This window comes from Phaethon lepturus, unplaced genomic scaffold (genome assembly GCF_000687285.1).
Source record: "Phaethon lepturus isolate BGI_N335 unplaced genomic scaffold, ASM68728v1 scaffold45634, whole genome shotgun sequence".
Lineage (NCBI taxonomy): Eukaryota > Metazoa > Chordata > Aves > Phaethontiformes > Phaethontidae > Phaethon > Phaethon lepturus.
The window spans coordinates 18,736-38,790 of NW_010533373.1; the positions used below are offsets into that span (position 1 = coordinate 18,736).

General features: G+C 38.4%; 1 protein-coding gene across 1 annotated transcript; it reads left to right on the forward strand.

Annotated features, from left to right (window-relative positions):
• Positions 1-1,046: 1,046 nt before the first annotated feature.
• Positions 1,047-18,813, forward strand: REEP3 (receptor accessory protein 3). Its single transcript, XM_010285159.1, has 7 exons — positions 1,047-1,114; positions 5,427-5,503; positions 6,022-6,142; positions 7,459-7,572; positions 14,909-15,056; positions 17,580-17,731; positions 18,500-18,813. The coding sequence occupies exons 1-7, from the start codon at positions 1,055-1,057 to the stop codon at positions 18,554-18,556; spliced, it is 729 nt and encodes a 242-aa protein (XP_010283461.1). The 5' UTR covers positions 1,047-1,054; the 3' UTR covers positions 18,557-18,813.
• Positions 18,814-20,055: the final 1,242 nt, after the last annotated feature.

Below are 20,055 nucleotides of genomic sequence, written 5' to 3' on the forward strand. Positions count from 1 at the left end.
GGACTCTTATTAAAAAAACCCCATGTGATGCATCTTCCTTGGCCTAACTGTGAGAAGTTAAATTACTTAAGAGTTCTGAATTTTCTTGGAAGATCTCTGGATATCCCTAGAAGTGTAAATTTCTCCCACATAACCATCCTAAGCAAGTTGTAAGTGATGCTGCAGAGATGTAGCCAGAGTTCTGTAATTGCTGCTTTAGGCCAGCTGCAACTAAGGGCAGACAACTGCTTAACTTTACAAAGTATACCAAGCTGGTGAAATAAAAGTGTGGAGCTCTTGCATTTGTCAAGGAGATGGCGACTACTGCTGTTAAATTTCTCATGAAGAACTGTTCCACTAGTCTGTGGCCAAGACTTTTACTAGAAAACACTGTGTTGTAACAAAGTTGTGTTAGAGCAGGTCTTTTTTTCTGATCCTCCTTTCAGCATGGATTGCTTGGCATGTTGTCACCCTGAATTGTGATGATACACCTTACTTGTGATGAATTTTAGCAGAAATTGTCTCTCTAAGCAAAACTGGATTAATTCCCACTTCATTTCCATGTGTTACTTGTTGCAGTGTTTTAGCAAAAGGAGATGAAATTATGTAACTTGTCGTCTTGTCTTAAAACTGCTTTTGACGAATCTTCCAGTAAACTGATAAAAGTGGATGATTCTGATTACCTACCAATAGTTGTTAGAGGCTCGTTAGGTGTGATAGCACTACCAACACGGAAACAGTCTTTTGGTATGGACAGACTGCAGGGCTGGTTTTACTGGTGGCTGAACCAGAAGAGCTGCTAGTTTTACATTATCTCTTAGAGGTGGCCTTACAAAACTGTTTGTTGTCTTCAGGGCATACAGCATTTTCTGTTTGTGTTGCTCTACTTTTGTGTATTGCTAAACTTCTTCCAAGTAACCTATAACATTGTGGATTTTTTTTTTTTAAACTAGAGAGCAGGATTTTTTTATTAAGTTGGCTGCATTGCTCTAATGATGTGTTGTCACTGTTTTGTCATATACAGTATAACAGATTCTGAAAGCTCTTTTTATTTTCCAATAGGCTGGTGTTTGGGATGCTGTATCCTGCATATTACTCATACAAAGCTGTGAAGACAAAAAATGTGAAGGAATATGTAAGTCACGTTCCTTTTAATGGCTTAATTAAATGCCTCTGCTGACATACAACTGTGAAATTTTCATTATGCAGTGCAATAAATCATATGAAAGCTTGATATGACTATTTTAGTATTGGATACAACACCTGTGTGAATCTAGTGGTAATCCTGTGATTTTGTTTGCAGAGCTAAAGTTAAGGTTTCTCAGACTTTTCATAGATGTTGCTGAAATGTGTCCAATACTGTGCTGTATATGGACATTTTTAGGAGGCTTTTTAACCATAAACCTTAGTGTTGGCTGCATTTCAGCAGAGTGCCCAAAATAATGCCCTTTTGGGCAGTGGCAGAATTAGGAAACCTTTTTTCTGCCCAACACCTATAGTATTAAGCAATGACAAATTGATTTTCAGTGACTACTTGAACAGTAGCAGCAGTTTAATTGTCATTGTATGGAGATCAATAGGGGATTCAAAATCTACCTGAGAAAAGAGTAGCTTTGGTTAATCTGTTGTTCGACAAAGAGGAGGAAAAAATGTAACCAGGGAAGGAAAAGATTTGTTTAAGGTAATGTGGAGGAAAGAAGTAGAACAGACAGAAGAGCAAGATGGAGAAAAACACAATTACTGTAGTTACTGCAGTTTAGAATTAATCTGTTAAATTATTTACTTTTTCCAGCGTGAGCAATGATGATTACCACAAGAATGTTACCCAGCTGCAGTCATGAGGAGCCTGGGTCACTGAGTTACTTCCCTGTTTTAAGAGGCAGCCTAACTTGATTTCCACAACTAACCTATATTCTCTCCTGAACCTTGTTCTTAACTTGGCTCTGACTCCGTCCTGAGTCAGGCAGCCATCAGTTACTTTAACTCGGCAGCCATAGCTGTGACCTAATGCTGCTGTCTGGATGGATATGTGATGTCTCTGCTTTGTACTTGGTTGTAGTAGTAGAATACAGTAGCTGTTGTTCCTCCCTTTGTATGTCTTAAATTTAGTCTGATCGCTCCATCAAGGCTCCAAAGTGGACATGATATTCATACTTCTTTTGGTTTCTGTGTACAAGCTGATTAGAGCTTATTTGTGCATATAGAGCTAGTGCCTGCCAGAGCTAAGCTTCTGGAAAATAAAAATAATGAAAAATAAGAAAAGAATTTCCTCTGTCTCATGCCTACTTTACCCTGTCAGGAAAGTATATAATGCAAAGAATCTGTAATCTGCTTTTCTTCCCTGCTCCTTCAAAAGGGATCCTCAGGCTAAGTAGAGGATAGCAGTTAAAAATTTTATTAAAAGTAATCACTTAAGAGGTTACTATTGCCTCTTGCAATATGCTTTCTAGAAAGAAAAGCTATGTTTATAAAACGCTGAGATTTTTACTCATCTCAATTGTCTAGTTAGTTATGATGTAGCTGTCTTTCTTGGGCATCCTTTTTTAGAGATGCCTGGCATTTACACAAGACCTTTAGTAGGGCCTGGAACCATATTTTTCCAACTGTGTACTTTCATTTAGTGTGAAAACACTGCTTTTCAGTCACCTGTGGTCTTTGAGCAGCCCCCGAACTTGCAGTTGCATACAAAATGGTCATGGGACTGATGTGAATGAGAGCCATCACAGTGACTTTTTCATGGGCAGGGAATGACACAGATTCATCAGTGAATTACTGCTCTGTTTCTGGTTGGGTTGAGTGTCCAGATAGATCTGTGGCTTTCATCTTCCCAGCTGGGTCATTTTCTTTCACAGAGAGGGTGCAGGCTTCCAAATGGCACAGCTCTGCTGCCTGTCATGTTACGGCCTGAGCACAACTTCCTTTCCAGGGTTCTGTGTGGCTCAGGAGCCATCTGTTTTTGTTTGCTCGATGGCAAGAGGTTTGTAACAGTGAAATTTTTTACTTATCCACTGCTTCCTCCAGTAAAAAACCAGTAAAACAAAGAAACAAAAAGTACAGACTTCTTGACTTTCTGTGTAGGTCATGATGCAGCAAATTGTTCAAAGAATATTTCTTGCGGGGGGGAAGTGGTGCTGTTGGTTTTAGTAATTTAAAAGACTTACGGACTTTAGTTCTAGAGTTTAGGATCTGTGCCTGTGAGGAGATTTATTTGTTTTGGTAATTACTCTGGTTTAATGGAGTTGACTAAGATCTTTGAGGAGATTTTTCATTGTGATACACCCAAGTGCTTGTAATAAGTGTCTGAAATGTAGTTTAGAAGTCTGAATGACGAGTCTTCTCAAATCCTGGCTTCAAAATCCTGACTGGAAAGGATGCGTTTCAGCCAAAGCCAACAAAGATGAGCTTAACACTTGGATGGCAGAAAAAAGCTCAACAAAACAAATCTGTAACTCTTTTAACATAAAAAGCAAAACTCAGTCAAAGCTTCTGTAACTTGATCTTTAAGAGTTAAGTAGAAGATAGTCTTCTGGGCAGTGTCAAATATGATCTTCTGATTTTCCTGTTTTTTTTTTTCTGGTATGAAAACCCCTGTAAGCCACTCGGGTTCATTTGTCAAGGATACTTTTGGTACCTAATACATTAGTTGTACTAGAATATGATTTGACTAGCGTTTTTGAGAATCTTTGCCCAGACCTCAGCAGGACTCCCGACAGATCTTGTGCCTTTCTGCAGAGTGTTTTTTACTGTTCCTAGCAGCCCAAGAGAAATTCCACTTCTACTGTTGTTCCTAATTGGATAAATAGATGTTGATTAAAGACTTAATAGCCTGGATAAAATATATAGGAAAAAAATTGTCTGGCATGGCATCTTAAAAATTGCCTCATGCTTAGGTTGATGGGGCAAAGGTGGATGTTAATTTTATTTTTATTCAGGTGTTGACTCTGGTTCATGGAAGGGTCACCAGTATAAATGTCACGTGGCCTGTCAGAGATGACTTCAGCTGTTATGTAGGTTTGTCTTAGTTTATTCAAGCCTGAAATATCTAAATCCTCTGAGAGATTGAAGTGAAAAATGTCATCACATGACTGAGTTTCTTTTCAAGTTGAAATGCAGAAAAGCATTTAAGATAAATGGGTCTCAAGTTGTGACAAAGGAAGTGGTTTATGAAGCAAAATGCACTGCTATGAAATAGACAGCAGTGTAGCATTAGGTTTTGAGTACTGGTTTAAGTCCACTTCAAAAAAAGATTGCTTTAAAAGCCATATCCCCTGTAGGAAAGTATATATTCCTCCTTTTGAAAGAGTAATGTGAATTTAGGACTCAAACTAGTGTCTAACAAATGCAGTGTTTAATGCTTTGTGGGTGTACCAGAAGAGTTAGTAGTCTGTATATCATAAATTAAATGAGGTTACTGCATCTGGTTGCAAGTGATACTTTTTTTTTTTAAACTGTTTTGTGGTTTTTTTTCTAGTGTAGTGTTGGAATTTAAAGAACACATGAGTGTTTGATTAGTATGAATAACCAGTGGTGGTTTGTACTGACCTATTTTGGAAATACATTGCATTTGGTTACTGGTGTCTTAGAGAAGACAAATGCATAGAACTACTTCTGTATTATTTATTCTGAAAGATTGTAATCAGTTTAGACAACCAAATTTGAACAAAAGCTCAAGAAAAATGAGTGATTTAGTTACCTATTATAAAACAGGATTAAAAGCTGTATTTTAAGAGCAGTGTCTGATTTCAAAACAATGAAGTATAGTGTAAATCTTGAAAACAAAAAAAAAAGTATATGGATGTAAACCCCTGAAGCATTAAGATGCTTACATGGAAGCTCTTTTATTAACAAGAATTTTGTGGTTCTTGGCATATGTATAGAATAAAATTTCCATGAAAAAGCTTTTTTCTTGGCTTGCCACGGTGTTAATACCATAATGCTAAGCACACATGTAGAACTTAACTGCAAAGCATAGCTGAATAATGTATATTGTGAAATGAAAGCAAGGACTACCTGACTTACTAATGCTGACTTTTGCGTGTGTGGTATAAGCATACGGCTGAGTGTTGATGAGGGTGAAATATCCTTTAGTGCTATAGTGGGAATTGCAGTTCATGCTTGTGATAATTTACTGACACCTTAGCAGTGTGTTTTCTTATCAGTAGAGTTTTCTATAGGCAGAACCAAATCTGTGAAGTCAGCCTAGGTGAGGTTGTGACCCTGGTGACCCAGCCATTTCACTTAGCTTGTTGCAGCTGCCACCAGCTCTACTTACGAAGAGGAAACCCTTAGGACCTTCATGTACTTTTGCTTGAAACCCGGTTGATGCAACACTGAGATGCTATTGAATGTCTTGCTTTGACAGCTCTGAACTGACTGTACAGTGTATAGTGTATTCTGTGTAAAGGTGAAATCAAAAATCCTACTGAAGATGGTGTTTTAATTTTCAGGTTCGCTGGATGATGTATTGGATTGTCTTTGCTCTTTATACAGTTATGGAAACAATAACTGACCTAACGGTCTCTTGGTAAGAGCCTGCTTTTTATGTATTCTGGATGAAACTTATATTTGTTTCTGATGTTCTTTGATTTGTAATGATTTAATTTTGGTAAAGAAGTTGTGCTTGTTGATGGCCCTTTTTTCAGGGAAAGATCCCTGTGTGTGTGAAGAATAACATGTTTTTCAAGCTTGCTGTACACTGTCACTCGAAGTAGGGACTATGAATCTTCTACCTTTGCGGAAACTGAACAGGGGAAATGAACTCTTAAAAGGATGAACTGTAGTTTCTCGAGCAGGAATGTATAATGCAAAGCAAGTATATTAACTGTTCCTATTTCTTAAGTGGCAGTACAATCAATTAAAAAGATGAACCTATAGAACTAGAACTTGAGTAATTTTTGTCTAATGTAATTTCTTGTATGTGAAGAATCTTACATGCTAATATGTAATTTTGTTTTTTGAAGAGATCTCTTAATGGTGATCTTAATTACTGTGCATTTTCTAATTGTAGTTGTTGATTTCATGCAATCTTTAACTTGTCTGTAGGTTTCCACTGTACTATGAACTGAAGATAGCTTTTGTTATTTGGCTCCTTTCCCCATACACTAGAGGGGCAAGCTTAATCTACAGAAAATTTCTCCATCCTCTTCTTTCTTCCAAAGAAAGGGTAAGAAATAACTTCCCATATTTTTAATGCCTAATATGGAAATACCATATGCTGAAATACTAGCTGTTGCTAGATACGTGATAAAAGCAGATCAGTGTGTTACTGGTTTGCCAGGCAGCATGAACTTGGACTAGCAGAGGCAAGTGCATATGACTGTCCATATATATGCTTCTGTTTAACTTGCATGAGCAGACAATGTACTACTCTCTATTGACATGAGATAGTTCAGTGTTCTCTGGTCTACTTAGTGCACTTTGGGGAGCCCAGTCAAGTGGAAGTGATGCAGTTTGACTTACTACAGAAAGAACATGTGCAGTACTCTGTGCAGAAGCATGAATGCAGTTTTAGCAACAGCTCATCATGTTACCAGTTTTTCTAGCATAACCTAGTAATAAAACTTCACAGGACGAATGACATTGACTTTTCTGGCATGCAGACTGACAGAATAAGAGGAGAGACTTTCTACTGAGGTTTAAGGGAAGACTAGTCTGCAACAGAAAATACCCAAGCAGAAAATAGTTAAAAGATATTTAGCTTTATCAAAAGTATGACAGGCCCACAGATCTGCTTAGCTCTTTTTCAGTATCCTGTTTGGATGTGTGAAAAGACCAAGTAGCAAAGGTGTGAAGACTACCACTGAAAAACCTCACAGTACAGAAAATAGCATTCATAAAGGTCAGAGATGGGCTTGGCCTTTATTAGGCAGAACAGATAGCTGACACGATTGCCACTGATGTGAACAGTAAGGTCATCTTGACCTTCTGAAGGTTGAACTATAAACTGTTTGCAACTTCATAAGCTAAAGGGATTTTTCCCTGTTGTCTTCTAGCTGTTGTGAACTACCTTGAAGCCTTGATCTTGGACTCCAGGCATTTACCACAGTTGGGGATAAATGTCATGTCATGACTGTATTGTCCTTGGTATTTAACTATGTAAAAGCTCTGGCTTCAGAAGTTCTTCGTGAGCTGACTCTACCTTTCTAAGGAGCTCTCTGATTTCATCTTAAAAGTTGTTCAAGAAATAACATATTTATCTGACAAGTTAAGCTTACTCTGTAAGGAACTTGCTATGTAGCTGCAATGTTTCTGAGCTGGACAAAAGTGATCTGTTTTATCTTGTTGTTTGACCAGACATAATCCTTTTTTACACGAGAGAGTAGGAGTGAATGAAACATCAGTATACAAAGGCAAGAGTAATTGCCCCATGAAATATTTTCTTAAAGATTTCTTTTGTCTTCCTTTATTGATGGACGAATAATACTGTGGGATAATGTAACTCTCTTATGCATAGCTCTCTAAAATTTATTTTGCTTTTAGGAGATTGATGAGTACATTGTACAAGCCAAAGAAAGAGGCTATGAGACCATGGTGAATTTTGGAAGGCAAGGGTTGAATTTGGCAGCAACTGCTGCAGTGACAGCAGCTGTAAAGGTAACTTTCTGCTTGCATTAATTGCTTTTGTCCTTGATATAGAACAGTGTAATTGTACTTGAGGATTTGTCATTCCTAAACAAAAAGATTAATTGTGCAAATGTATTGAAAACCTGGAACACAATTTAAGGGTTTCAGCCATAGGCATACTGTGTTTGTTTGTTTAAAATGGCTTGTAGTTATTTCTTGGATGATGGGGATCAGTTTACTGTAATTCAAAAGATACCATGCAGTTTCCTATGCAGGCTTTTGATAGAGATGACCATTGTTTCTTTTCTGTCTCTGTTGTGCTTTCTTATTGGTAAACAAACTATTTAAAGGATTTCTGGCTTTTCCGCTGTTTCTCTCCAATCAACTTGAGGTAACTCCGTATATGAAGTAAGGCATGAAAGATTGCTACCACAGATAAAAGTTCTCTTGACACAATTAACTTGTTTGCAACTTCTTGATTGAATTATTAAATTAATACACTAAGCATAAGCTTGCATATCGCTGCTTAGCATACTTTTGCCTTGTCATGTAATTTCCATTAAATCATGAAGTAACCTGTGATTGTTCCTGAATCATGGTCCTATAAAACTTGTGACCTTCAGTTGAGTTTCAGAGGGTTCTAGGTCTAGGAAAACAAAATACAAACTTGTAAGTAAGATTCTAAGCAACTTGTGGCCCACCAAAAGGAGTATAACTTCAGGCAATGTTTATCCTATCCAATATCCGTTTAAACCAAAACACAAAAATACCCATGGGAAAGATAGACATGTATGTCCCAGTTAAATTTAAACCAGAGGGTTTTAAGGCAATCAGGATTAATTTCTTCCTGGGAATAAATGAAACCGTTGTGTTTATGGTAACAGGACTGAAAACCTGAACGCTGGTAGTAGATAACACAAAGCAATGTAGAGATCTTTCACTGTCAAAGTTAAGTAGGTTCAACTAGCATTTAACTTAAATTTCTGTGGTTGTATAAGAACTTCTTGCTCTATAAATCAAAGGCATTTCTAAAAACTACATTTTCAAATGCTATCTCAAAACGGTTTGGAAAAATAGTGATGCATATCTTGTTTGTTCATTTTCTCCCTTTTTAAAGGTATATGTGGGTGGTAGCGCAAAAAAAAAAAACCAAAACTTTTTGTTTTAAAATATGAACATAATCAGCCTAAAACACTGAGGATGTGATTCAATTTGATCACTGGTTCTTTTCTTGCTATTCAAATTCCTACTATTGCCTTGAGATGTGAAATAACTTAGAATGAAATAGAGTACACCTTTAAAGGAATGAAAGTATCTGTAGTGAACATAGTTTATTTAAAAAAACCCAAACTAACCCAACAAACAAAATGTCGAAGTACTCTACTGGGAAGAAGTTTAAGGACTATGCTAAATGCCAAAATGCAAATTCATTGCCAAACAGCAAATCATAATCTATTACAATGTGCACCTGTAATGATACTTATGCTATGTGTGTTTTACTTATGTCTGGCTGTCTGGCTAAGGTTGGATATTTCCCTGTTAATCCTTATGGTGTTACAGAAATATTGTGAAATAAATAACACAAATATCTCCTCCCACTTTCTTCTGAAATAATGAATAACTTTTTCCTAATGGTCTGTGTTTAGATTTCATTGCTATTCAGCTGTGACTGGCAAGATGCCTGCTCTATTTGTTAAAACTTGTTAAACATGCTCATGAATATTTGTACAGAATTAGTTCAGTGCAGATGAGATGCCTGGGCAAAAGAACCACCATAATACCGAAGACCTAAAATAGACATGATTTTTAAACAGTATGAAAGAGGAGACTCTCTGAAAATCTTTATTTTGGCATGTTAAACCTCTCTTCAGTTTGTCATTCCAAAAAGCTGAGCGTGACTGCTCCATGCAAGCAAATGGAGACAATGCATGTGTTCTTGATTTTGTTCCCTCGTTTTCGAGAGTTGACTGCTGCCTCCAGCAGGTGAAAAGATTATCCCTTCAGCATGAGCTGGTGGAGCATGCTATAGGATTTCAGGAATGGAATCCTATTAGTGGGATCAGTTTTGATGGGAAGGAGACACACTTTCATAATTTTTTTTAAGGAGAATCTCAAATTAGGAGTAGAGAATGTGGGAGGTTAAACACAAGAGGAGGTCCACAGAAAGCTTCTGTTCATTAAAGTGTCCAAGCAAAAGACACTACGATGTCTGCTTATGCTGACTTCAGGAGGGTGGTAAAATCGCTTGGAAACTCTCTGGACTATTTTCAAGATCAAGTGTGGGAAAGAGCGTTTTCTCCAAGGGCTGTCAAAGGAACAGGGGATTAGTATTAAAAGGCTGGTTGTCTGTGTAGGGGAGGCTGGAGCAGCCAGCCAGGTCAGTCCACTGAAATTTGACATAAATTTAAACCTGCTCCACTGTAGTTAAGTTGAAATGTAACTGACAGGAGTCATGGCTTATGGCTTACATTTCTATACTGATACTTTTATCTGGTACTAGTTAGCCGCTGTTCATATAAAATGTAGGGTGTAAAAACCTGCTAAACAGCATATGTTAGGAAAATAAATTGTATTACTTGACAGGAAACACGTTTTTGTAAAATCTTCATTTCAGGATACTTAGAGATGAAATATGGTCTAGGCTGACTTTTACAGTCTACTAATAAAAATTTTCTTCAGCGTATAAAAATCAGCAACAAGACTCCTCTAATGACAGGAAAGTTGTTGGAGTTCTTTCAGCTTAATGCTATATGGATTTGTGGAAATGATATCCATGGCCCTAAGTTGTACCGATATATCTTGTATTTTGATGCATCTGCTTTCCAAATCCTCTGAGATGTCGGTTACCTGTACATTCCATAAATTTTCACTTCTCAAGCTACGGGTGAAAACTGGTTTCCGTATCACTGTGTGCAGGACGGCTGCTAATTAAGCTGTGAAATGCACTGTCCTTCGAGGTCACACAAACATTGTTCATTTGTAAAGTATTGTTTGGTAAAAATAACAAGAATAATATAGTATTTTGAGCGCTGTGTTTCTAGATGTCTTTTAGTCATCCTGAATCTGCTGCCTCTGCTGGCTGAATATTATTCCAATGGCCTTGCTCAGACTTCCCCTTCGTCCCACTCGGGGCATGGCAGAGGAAGGAGGTCTCTTGCAGCCAGCTGTGGCATACAGCCAGTATCGCTATGAGCAGCTCCACTCACCAGCGATATTGCTTTCATCCCTTCTCCCTGCTGGGACCGCCTGGCGTGCTGCAGAGGTCATTCACGGGACAGCAGTCCCTCTCCAGGTTGAGAGGGAACAGAAGTCGTTCCCTGTCGGCCCGGATCGGATCAGGGAGAGAACAGCTGGGAATGCGGGTGCTGCACACTGCGGCTCTTTGCCACAGAGCTCCGGGCAGCTCTGTGGATGTGGAGTCCATTGAGAACTTGTCCAGTGAAGGCAAGCAGCTTTATTCGGTGATCCTGACCATTGAGGGAGTGCAAGTCCAGTTTAAACAACAAAAGGAAGAGTCCTTGAGGCAGACATAGTGTGTAGTGTCTGTTTACAGCAACTTCACTGGGTTAAGTATATAGAGTATAAAAATACATGCTCAATAACAAAATAGACAACGGCATTTTGTGCATGAGGGTTGGCTGATGAGACAGCATACTAATAGCTCGCTAGAGTCCGCGTAGTCTCAAAAGGAGTCCCTTAAGTAGGTTATATTTATCAAACTGGATTTAGAAACCTATTACAACTGTAGTGTTTCAGATTAGTCACTGGTAATGAATGTGGTCTCTGAAAAGAGTTAAATATGTTTTAGGGAATACCACTGAATAAATGAACAAACTCATTCTTTTAGACTTGCGTTTTGTTTAAAACACTAAGTTCATAGTTCATCTCTAACGTTCACTTACATAGAACACTTACATAGAAATTTGTGCACTGAAGTTGTTCTGTGCTTTTTTGCCTGCGTTGTAATTGTAAATGTGCATCCCGGTCTTTTGTGGTGTCATTCAGTTGGCAGCCTCTGGGCTGGGTGCAGCCTGCTGTATTTCTTCCTTACTGGTAGGAACTGTTGAAATGGTGGGACACCAGTGCAGGCGCGGCAACTGCTCTGCCATCTTGTAAGCAGCATCTTGGGGCTTTGCGTATGGCTGAGAGAGGTGATGGCTGCTGCCATACCCGTGGCACGAGCGTGGAAGCAGGAGACCCCCTGTCAGCTCCCCTTGCAATTGGATTGGTCTGCCTTCCCTCTTGCGGGCAAACATCTTGCTTTCAAGCTGTGGCTAGTAACATTCTGAACTTTCAAACAAGATATGAAAGCTCTTAATGCGTTAATATTCTAAATGTGAATGTTACTCTTACGTTTCCTGCAGTAGAGGATTTAATCTCACATTTCCTGCAGTAGGAGGTTATTTAATATTTTTTCAGCCAGACTTTCATTCTGAGCTGGTAGTAATCCAGACCCTCATGGAATGCTTTGTTTTGGCAGAAAGCAATTCTTTGCTTCTTTTGGGCATGTGGGGTGGAATAATCTTCCCAAACCTTAAATGCTGCATGAGCACAGTTATGTGGGGCTTTTTAAAAAAAATAATTAATAAACCCCACACCCACACAAAACACTTTGAAATTTGTCCTCCAATTAGTCTGTGCAGTGGTGTGAAGTAGAAATCAATCTTGATTTGGCTAGACTGGATCTTCCTAGGGGTGGGGTGAAGTGGAGGCTGCATTCAGGCGGGAGACTGGGAGGACTTAGGGAATACCTGCAGAGGATCAGTGTAGTGTGTGACCATGGCTGTGCACGACAGCAGTGGCTGTGCATCCCCCATTCCTACTGTGACTCTCAGGCATGGGTGCTGCTTTTTTTTTTCTGTGTATCTATCCTTTCAAACGGCTTAATATTTGCAGTGTGTAACTTGCGTAAAACTTTCCGTCTTGGCAAGTAGTTTTGGAATGAAGGGCCCACTGTATGAATCCGTTATGTCCTTCCTCGATGAGGCAGTGCTCCACAGGAGCTTTAGCCTCATCAAGCATGCGGTTTGGTTAAGGGAACAATGTTATTTTACGGCACATAGTTGACTTTTTTCCCCTTTGAAAAGCAAAACTCTGTATCCAAAAGCTGCACTGAAAAATAAGGCTTGAATGTTCCAGCTTGGATCTAGTCCTCTCTATGTACAGTGGAATATGAAATACAGGCTTGTAATGTGAATTCTTCTTAGCATGTGAGTTGTTATAATCTTAATTACATTATCTTGAGCAGTATCCAAATGTCTTTCTGTAGTACACCATATGATGGGTGAACTTGCTGTGCAACCGGTATGCAAGTGTGTCTTTCTATACTTTTGCTTCTGGCCAAATCCAGCTTCTGTTGCTATTTTAGAGTAGATTCTGTCCACACTCAGTGAGTGGAGTTGTGCTGAATTGATATGGATTCTGCTGACAACCAACTGGGTCCACTTTATGCATTTAGCAGTGTTCAGTGATGGAGACCTGAGTCCAGCTGCATCTTTCCAAGCAGTGGACACAGACTGATCAACAGTCTACTCTGTTACAGCAGATACTGTAAGCTGTTACTTGTTGTCAAAAGAAGCAGTCTTGTGTCTCCAGTTCTCTTCTCTAGTGTCCTAGCAGCTGACTAAGTTCTCAGGCATAGCTGCTTCCTGATTTGCTTTACTGTGCAAATGCTTTTCAGTGCAAGGAGTGGAGTAGTGGAAGGGCAGGATTCCTGCCTTAAGGCAGGACAGACCTGCCTTAAATAAGCTCTTTTAGGGAATAAAATTAACTTCAGAACTTCTGCAGTAGTTAATACACAGACTGTACAGTGTCTGTAGTGCGTTTTAACTCAAAGGCAAGCTGTAGTTGTGTTCTTGAGAACTGTCGGTCATCCTACATGTATGTAGGAAGAACTAGAAAAGTAAGGGCTTCTACTTCTCTCACAAGAAACCCTTTATTTGTTACTGTCTAGTAGCAATGTATGAATGGTGGTGTAAGAATTAAAATAGGTTCTTCTTGCCTGTGTAGCACACTTAGTTTTACATGCTGTACTAATGAAGAGTCATTAGAAAATGAATATTAGGTTTCAGCCATTCCCCACGCTGCGCGCCCGCCCCGCTGGCTTTGGTAGCCATGCAGGCTTAAGGAATATCACTCTACTGCCTCTTCACTTTACATGGCTATTTTTAACATGGAATAATTTAGTGTGCTGGTCTACCGTCTGCAAACAGTTGTTGCCATGAGAGTGGGAACAAATGGCTGTGGCCAGTGGTACAAGAACTGCTTTTTGTTGGTGGTCTTTGCAGAGAAAAGTATGTGGAATTGTACCCAGGTTTCTGCTACTGCTAGCTAGCATAATGCCCAAATAAGGAATTTTACTTAAAAGCTTCATTTGTAAAAATGAAACAATCTTGAACCGTTGCTTACAGTGGGGTTCATGCACAGGCTTGTCAACCTTCCTCTGAAACAGCTATCTTTTGTCCCATATGCCAGAAGAATTAAATGTTACTTTGACATGACATTGAGTAATGTGCTTTGTTTTTCTAGTTACTTATACAAGAAATTAATCTTCAGTGCTTTAATAATAACATTATTGTATGTAAAATGAAAGAACTGCTTGATGACCCTTCTTTCCAAAGGAGAACTTTCTATATGTCCCATGTTGAAAAGATGTAAAGGCAATCAGAGAAGGAATACTAATGTTCAAATGTGATCAGCTGCCCTTGTATGTAGCATTAGATTTTGGGCTGGTATTACGTCAGTGAAGCTACATTAGTAAGAGAACCTGCTAGCCTGTAGTCCAGGCAGGACCTCTTTGGTTTGTGGTTTCAGGTTTCTGTTAACTGGAGCTTTTGTGGTGCTGACAGTTTCTCAGTTACTTGAGTTAACGTTACAGAGTGTATTTTTAAGATGTTTGCCTTTCTTACGCATATTCAAATTTGTGGAGGGTAAAATATAAAATAAGAGGAAATCTTTATTTTCAACCACGCTTTTTAAAACAGAAGTGTTAAACCCACCATCATGCTACCTATTGCTGCTAGAGAAATTTTACGTTTGAAGTGAATTGAGCATTTCTGATGTTTTTTTTTTTTCTTTTGAACACTTCCCCTCACCAAAAAAGCTTTTATTTGCTTAGATTAAAGGAGTGAAATGAGACATTTGTAATTAAACTGCTGGTTTCTCTGCAACTTCTTCATCTAGGAGCAATATACAGTTAGGCTTGTCTAAAAGCAATACTTGAAAGCAAATGTAAATCTACTGCATGCTTATATTCAATGAATTTTGTAGTGCAACAAGGAAGCGTGGGCTTAAACATCTTAACCCAATGTGAACAGCAAAGTTAAACCTCTGCTTTGTTTTCAAAGATACTGTTGTTGTGTTTCAGAGTCAAGGTGCAATAACTGAGAAACTGAGAAGTTTCAGTATGCATGATTTGACTAGTATACAAGGAGATGAGCCAGTAGGACAAAGACCGTATCAGACATTACCAGATGCAAAAAAGAAAACCAGAGCCTCTGCAAGTGAATCTTCAGGTAGGTATCTGCCTATTTTTTCCTAGCTAAAAGAACAATTCACCAAAGACAAAAGTGGGAAAGCAGAAATTACATGTACCCCATTTAGAAATGGAAAAGGCCTCAAAGAATGTCAGTGCACTTGATCAGGGTTCGCTTGAGCAAGAAACATTATTACAGTTGAGAAATACTCCCTGAATTATTTTTCTCTCGAAGCCACTAGCAGTGTAGTCATACTGTACTCGTTACTCCTATCTTTTCCAATTAGCAATGAGAATTCCTTGCCGAAGTAAAGCTTAACTGGCAGTCAAAAAATGTGATTAAATGGTGTCTCTGTGACAAATGCACAAAAAGTTAAAAATGAAAATTTATGGAAGCTCAAGAAATGGTAAAAGAATATTAATGGAAATCAATACAGTAGATCTGTAATGATTGTTCAAAATGTAAAATTGCTTGTGGTGATAGGAATAATGAAGGCATTAAGTTGTCATAATGTACTGATGCACATCAATGCTTAAAAGATGGTGTGCGGTGACCGACGTGTTTTTGCAGCGATATTTTATTATTATTATCATTAATATTGTTAATGGCTATTGTTATTCTTATCATCACTTTGCTCTTGAACCTGTGATGCTTGAAGGAGAGTTTCAGTGGAAGGCTGTCAACAGCACCTTTTAAAGTGGACGGTATTTCACACAAAAGAAGTGGCTCTGTCGTATTTCTTGTCTTTTCACCGAGGCCTGTCACGTTGTCTCATCCCTCCATTTTGGGGAGGGGTGGTGCTTTTGGAGTACAAGGAATTCCAGGAATGGCAGGGTAGCTTATGGTGTTTCTGAGGAAGAAATGGCCACCTGACCGGCCCGAAGCTGAACTGCTGATTGAGTCCAGAAGGTATCCTGTGCAGGTCAGTGTAAAGACAGTACTAGCCAGAGAAAAAGCCGGTGAATTCTTCAAGAGGAGCATTAGGGATGATGTCCTTGCAGCTTGCAGCCCCTTGCAGGGGCTATTCCTTAGTAAGACAGTATTAGTTATCTACCTGAAATAGCTTCAAAATGCTCTAAAGCCCATTTAAAAAAAAAAAAATTACTTGGGTACAGTTTATACTGTGGTTAAAAACAAACAAACAAAAAACAAAACAAACAAAAACCCAACCCACTGATTATGAAATTCAGTCTCACATGTCAAAATGCTTTCTTAGAGCTAGTTTAACTTGTTTCTACTCCTGGACCCAAATCTAGTGTATGCCTCTTCTGTTTCCATTGAATTTTCTTCAGCATTAGAGATTTAAAAAAAGAACAAACCACAGACAGAGTTAGGAACACTATGTAGCCCTATTTCATTGCACTTAGCAGAACTTCATTTGTTGTGATCTGAGCTGGGAGTTCCTGTGCAAATTAGTTGAAAGACCTAGTTGTAGAAGGTTATTGATCATAGGATGACTGAGCTGCCAGTATGCTTGCTGTGAAAAAGGCAAATGTGATTTTAATGCATCAGAAGAGGTGTTACAAATAGAGATAAGGAAGCATTAGTGTCACTGCAAGCATCCCTAGTCAGAAGCTGAGTAACAGATGTAATTCCAATCTTCCGTATTGAAAAAGATGAATTGAAACTATATTGGAGGCAGAGATGTGTTGGCTCTAGAATGGCAGAAGAGGTAAGTCTGCATTACATAGCTGTGGAGTCGGTGAGTGTCATTCTAATTTCAGGAAAAAAATGAAATGACCAAAGGAAAAGAATCTGAGCCTAACTAAAATATTGGCTTAAGATGAAATGTACATTGATCACGAATACAGTTGGGTTTGGAGTATAAAAGGTGTCCCTCAGTGTTACAGCTTGTAGGTTCTGGAATGGCCTTATAAAAGGAGAGCTTTGTGGGGTGAAAGAACCAGACTAATTAAATTCGGGGGCTTTGATGTGTCTATGATGGGGAGTCAGGGCTTTTGGACCCCAAGGATCTCTGCAGCGTGTGTTTTTAAGCAGTTTCTGCCCTCTAGTGAGAATCTTTGGTAATAATTTGGTCCTATTTTTGCTGGATGTAAGCAACTCTTAATAGTACTTTGTTATATCTATCTGAAAGGAACCTTGGTATTAAATATGCAGAGGTGTGTGCAAGTATGCAGAAAGATCTTATGAATCATCGAATGATTTGGGTTGGAAGGGACCTTTAAAGATCATCTAGTCTAACCTGTCTCCCAGGGGGTTTGTGGCCAAAAACCTTACGTACTTCTCAAGATGACCACTGAGGTTTTTGCAGTTCAGTGAAGCTGAAGATGGTAGCAGACTGATGGTTTGATTTTTGACAATTGAGGAACCACTGCATTACATACCTATGGAACGAAGTGGCTTGTTACTTACAAATGGCAGACTTGTGAGTAACAAGCTCCTGGCAGACTAGATGTTTCGCACTTCTGAAACAGCTGGCGGACTGGCCATATCCTTTAAAAGAATAAACTATGTGTGTTAAAGTTGAAACTAATGGCTTTCTTGGAGATCGAGAAGTTACAGCTATTTCTTACTAAACAGCTTAATAAAACTTTTTTAAAGGTTACAAAACTCCACTGGAAAAAAATCCTGGAGATGATAAAACAGATGAAGAGATGGAGGGGACGCATTCAGAGGATGAAATGTTTGCTCAGAGAGGCCTTCGAAGAACTCAGAGTATGAAATCTGTGAAAACTATTAAAGGCCGTAAAGAGGCAAGTATAATCTTAGTTAAGTATCGAGTTTGTTGTTAACAGTGTACCTTGGTGTTTTTAATAATGCAGAAATTGTTTTTCTTAATCTTAGAGGGCTTATCAATAACAACTGCATTGTAGAATGCTAAATGGAGAAGTATGTGATAACAATATGCTTGGAGCTTTTGTACTTCAGGATGGTTAAGGGAAATACAGGAAAAAAAATTAACAAAGCAAGGACAAAAGGGAGAGGAGATGACATAGATTCTGTGCTTCTGATGTTAATTCTGGCACCACCAAGCCCAGATTCCAGGAACTTCTTGCCTTGAAAGGGGTGCCGATAGCGGGATTGTCATTTGCATTTGTGTGTCTTGGTTGCGCAAACTTGAACATCTGCTGTTTAATGGATTAAAGAAGACTCAGAATTTTTTAGTTCCCATAGACATACGGCCTGCTTTGACTTGTAACCCACAAAGAGAAGATTCTATGTAGGATTCCAAGTGCTTTATATTTGCACTTGTTGCAGTATTTAAACATACTTCAGGGTAAATCTCTCTGGAATCTCATAAAAGTTTTTGGGTAATTCTGGGAAAACACTTGAGACTTACCCTTCTTGCCCAATTCTGTTGAAACTTTATGTTCAGTCATGTGTAGATTTTCCTACTGAAACTGTGGAGTGTCCAAAGCACATTTAAAGATGCTTACTAGTTTGTATTAGTGGAAAGGTAAATAATATTTCTGCCTGAAGTGATCTTGCTTCTTTCAGTTATAATTTTTTTTCCTCCTCAGATACGGTATGGATCACTGAAATACAGAGTAAAGAAGAGACCCGCTGTATACTTCTAAGTGTGTTGCACAATGCCTGCGAGACAAACTGCTGTATTATAATAACTTGAACTCAGTGCGTTAAGTGTTAATATCTGTGTATGATTCATATAGTGAGTATATATGAATAGATATGGTAGGACTTGGTTTTATGAACCTAAATGGTTGGAAAAAGTATTACTCTGCTCTTGTGTAATTGCTTATTGTTTAGATTTAAATGTGGACAAGTTATAGAATGAATTTCACCACTCCTTAAATGGGAGTTAAATGAGTAACAGGAAACAGCCTTTTTCCAGAGGTACTGAACAGACCGAAATAATTACAACTCTAATTGAATTAGCAGATGTTGTAAGTATTTGGAACTTGTGAAAATTTAACCCATAGTGTCCCCAAGTTTACATGGAAAGATAGGTATACTTGAAATATTTTTCCGAGCTACAATTCCTGAAAAGGCCTTTGTGTAACTTAAAAATGCACAGTTTAAAGGACAGTGGATGAGGATGGGGAAGGAAAAGGAAAGACAAGGTAGGTATGGTACATCCTTAAGATCATCTTGCATCATATTGCCAAGCTTAACAAACTTATATAATACTAATAGGTGCAAACTGGGGGTACATTTAGCACTTTATGCAAAACTGTGTATAGTTTTGCACATTCTTACTGATTTACAGCTGCACATGTCATTTTAGTGACTTCTTAGGTAGGTTAGACTTATCTTTTGAATGCCAGCAATTCTTGTATTTCATGATTGTTTTTTAATTTATCATGATTGCTCAAGTACACTTAGGATGCTGTAGATAATTGCTACTAACACTTAACAACATTATCAGGTGCCTTTCTATTACATGGCTGTGTGGCTTTTTTGTCTGTGTGTGGGTTTGTTGTTGTTGTTTTGTGTCTGTCTTCCTCCTTCACCTAGAGAGATGCAACATGATTTAAGTCAGTTTTGGTTAAAATTGTGGTAAGTAAAACTCGTAGCAATTCCACTGATAGACCTCAGGGATCTGATCAGCCCATCAGCTGTATATTACAGTCATGCTGACGTGAAGGCATGTGTGATAGATTATTCAGGCCCTGGTTTGGTTTTGCTCTGCAGTGCTTTAAGAATGAAAATATATATATATATATGTATAAAAATAACATGTATTGTGTGTATATGTCATATCATAGGTGGATTCTAAAACTGGTTGGATAGTACTTTTATTGCTATTGTCGTTACTAAAATATTTACATACAAATAGCTTTTTCTAAAAGTCTAGCTGATTGAGTCATCAATTTTATAACTTAGAGTCCCATTGCATAACTGCTTGCACAGAGATCAATTTTGGAATGTCATTCAAGGCAGGGACTTGTCAAAATGACTTTTTGAGGTCCTCTTTGGTTCTATTTTCTGCAATTCTGAGAATTAGGCTGATTTTAGTTTTCTGTGTGACTATATTTCTACTGTGGATTCAGGGAGAAAACACCCACTTTTTGTAGATCGTATTTTGTTACTTGGCATGGGGCGAGATGTTGCTACT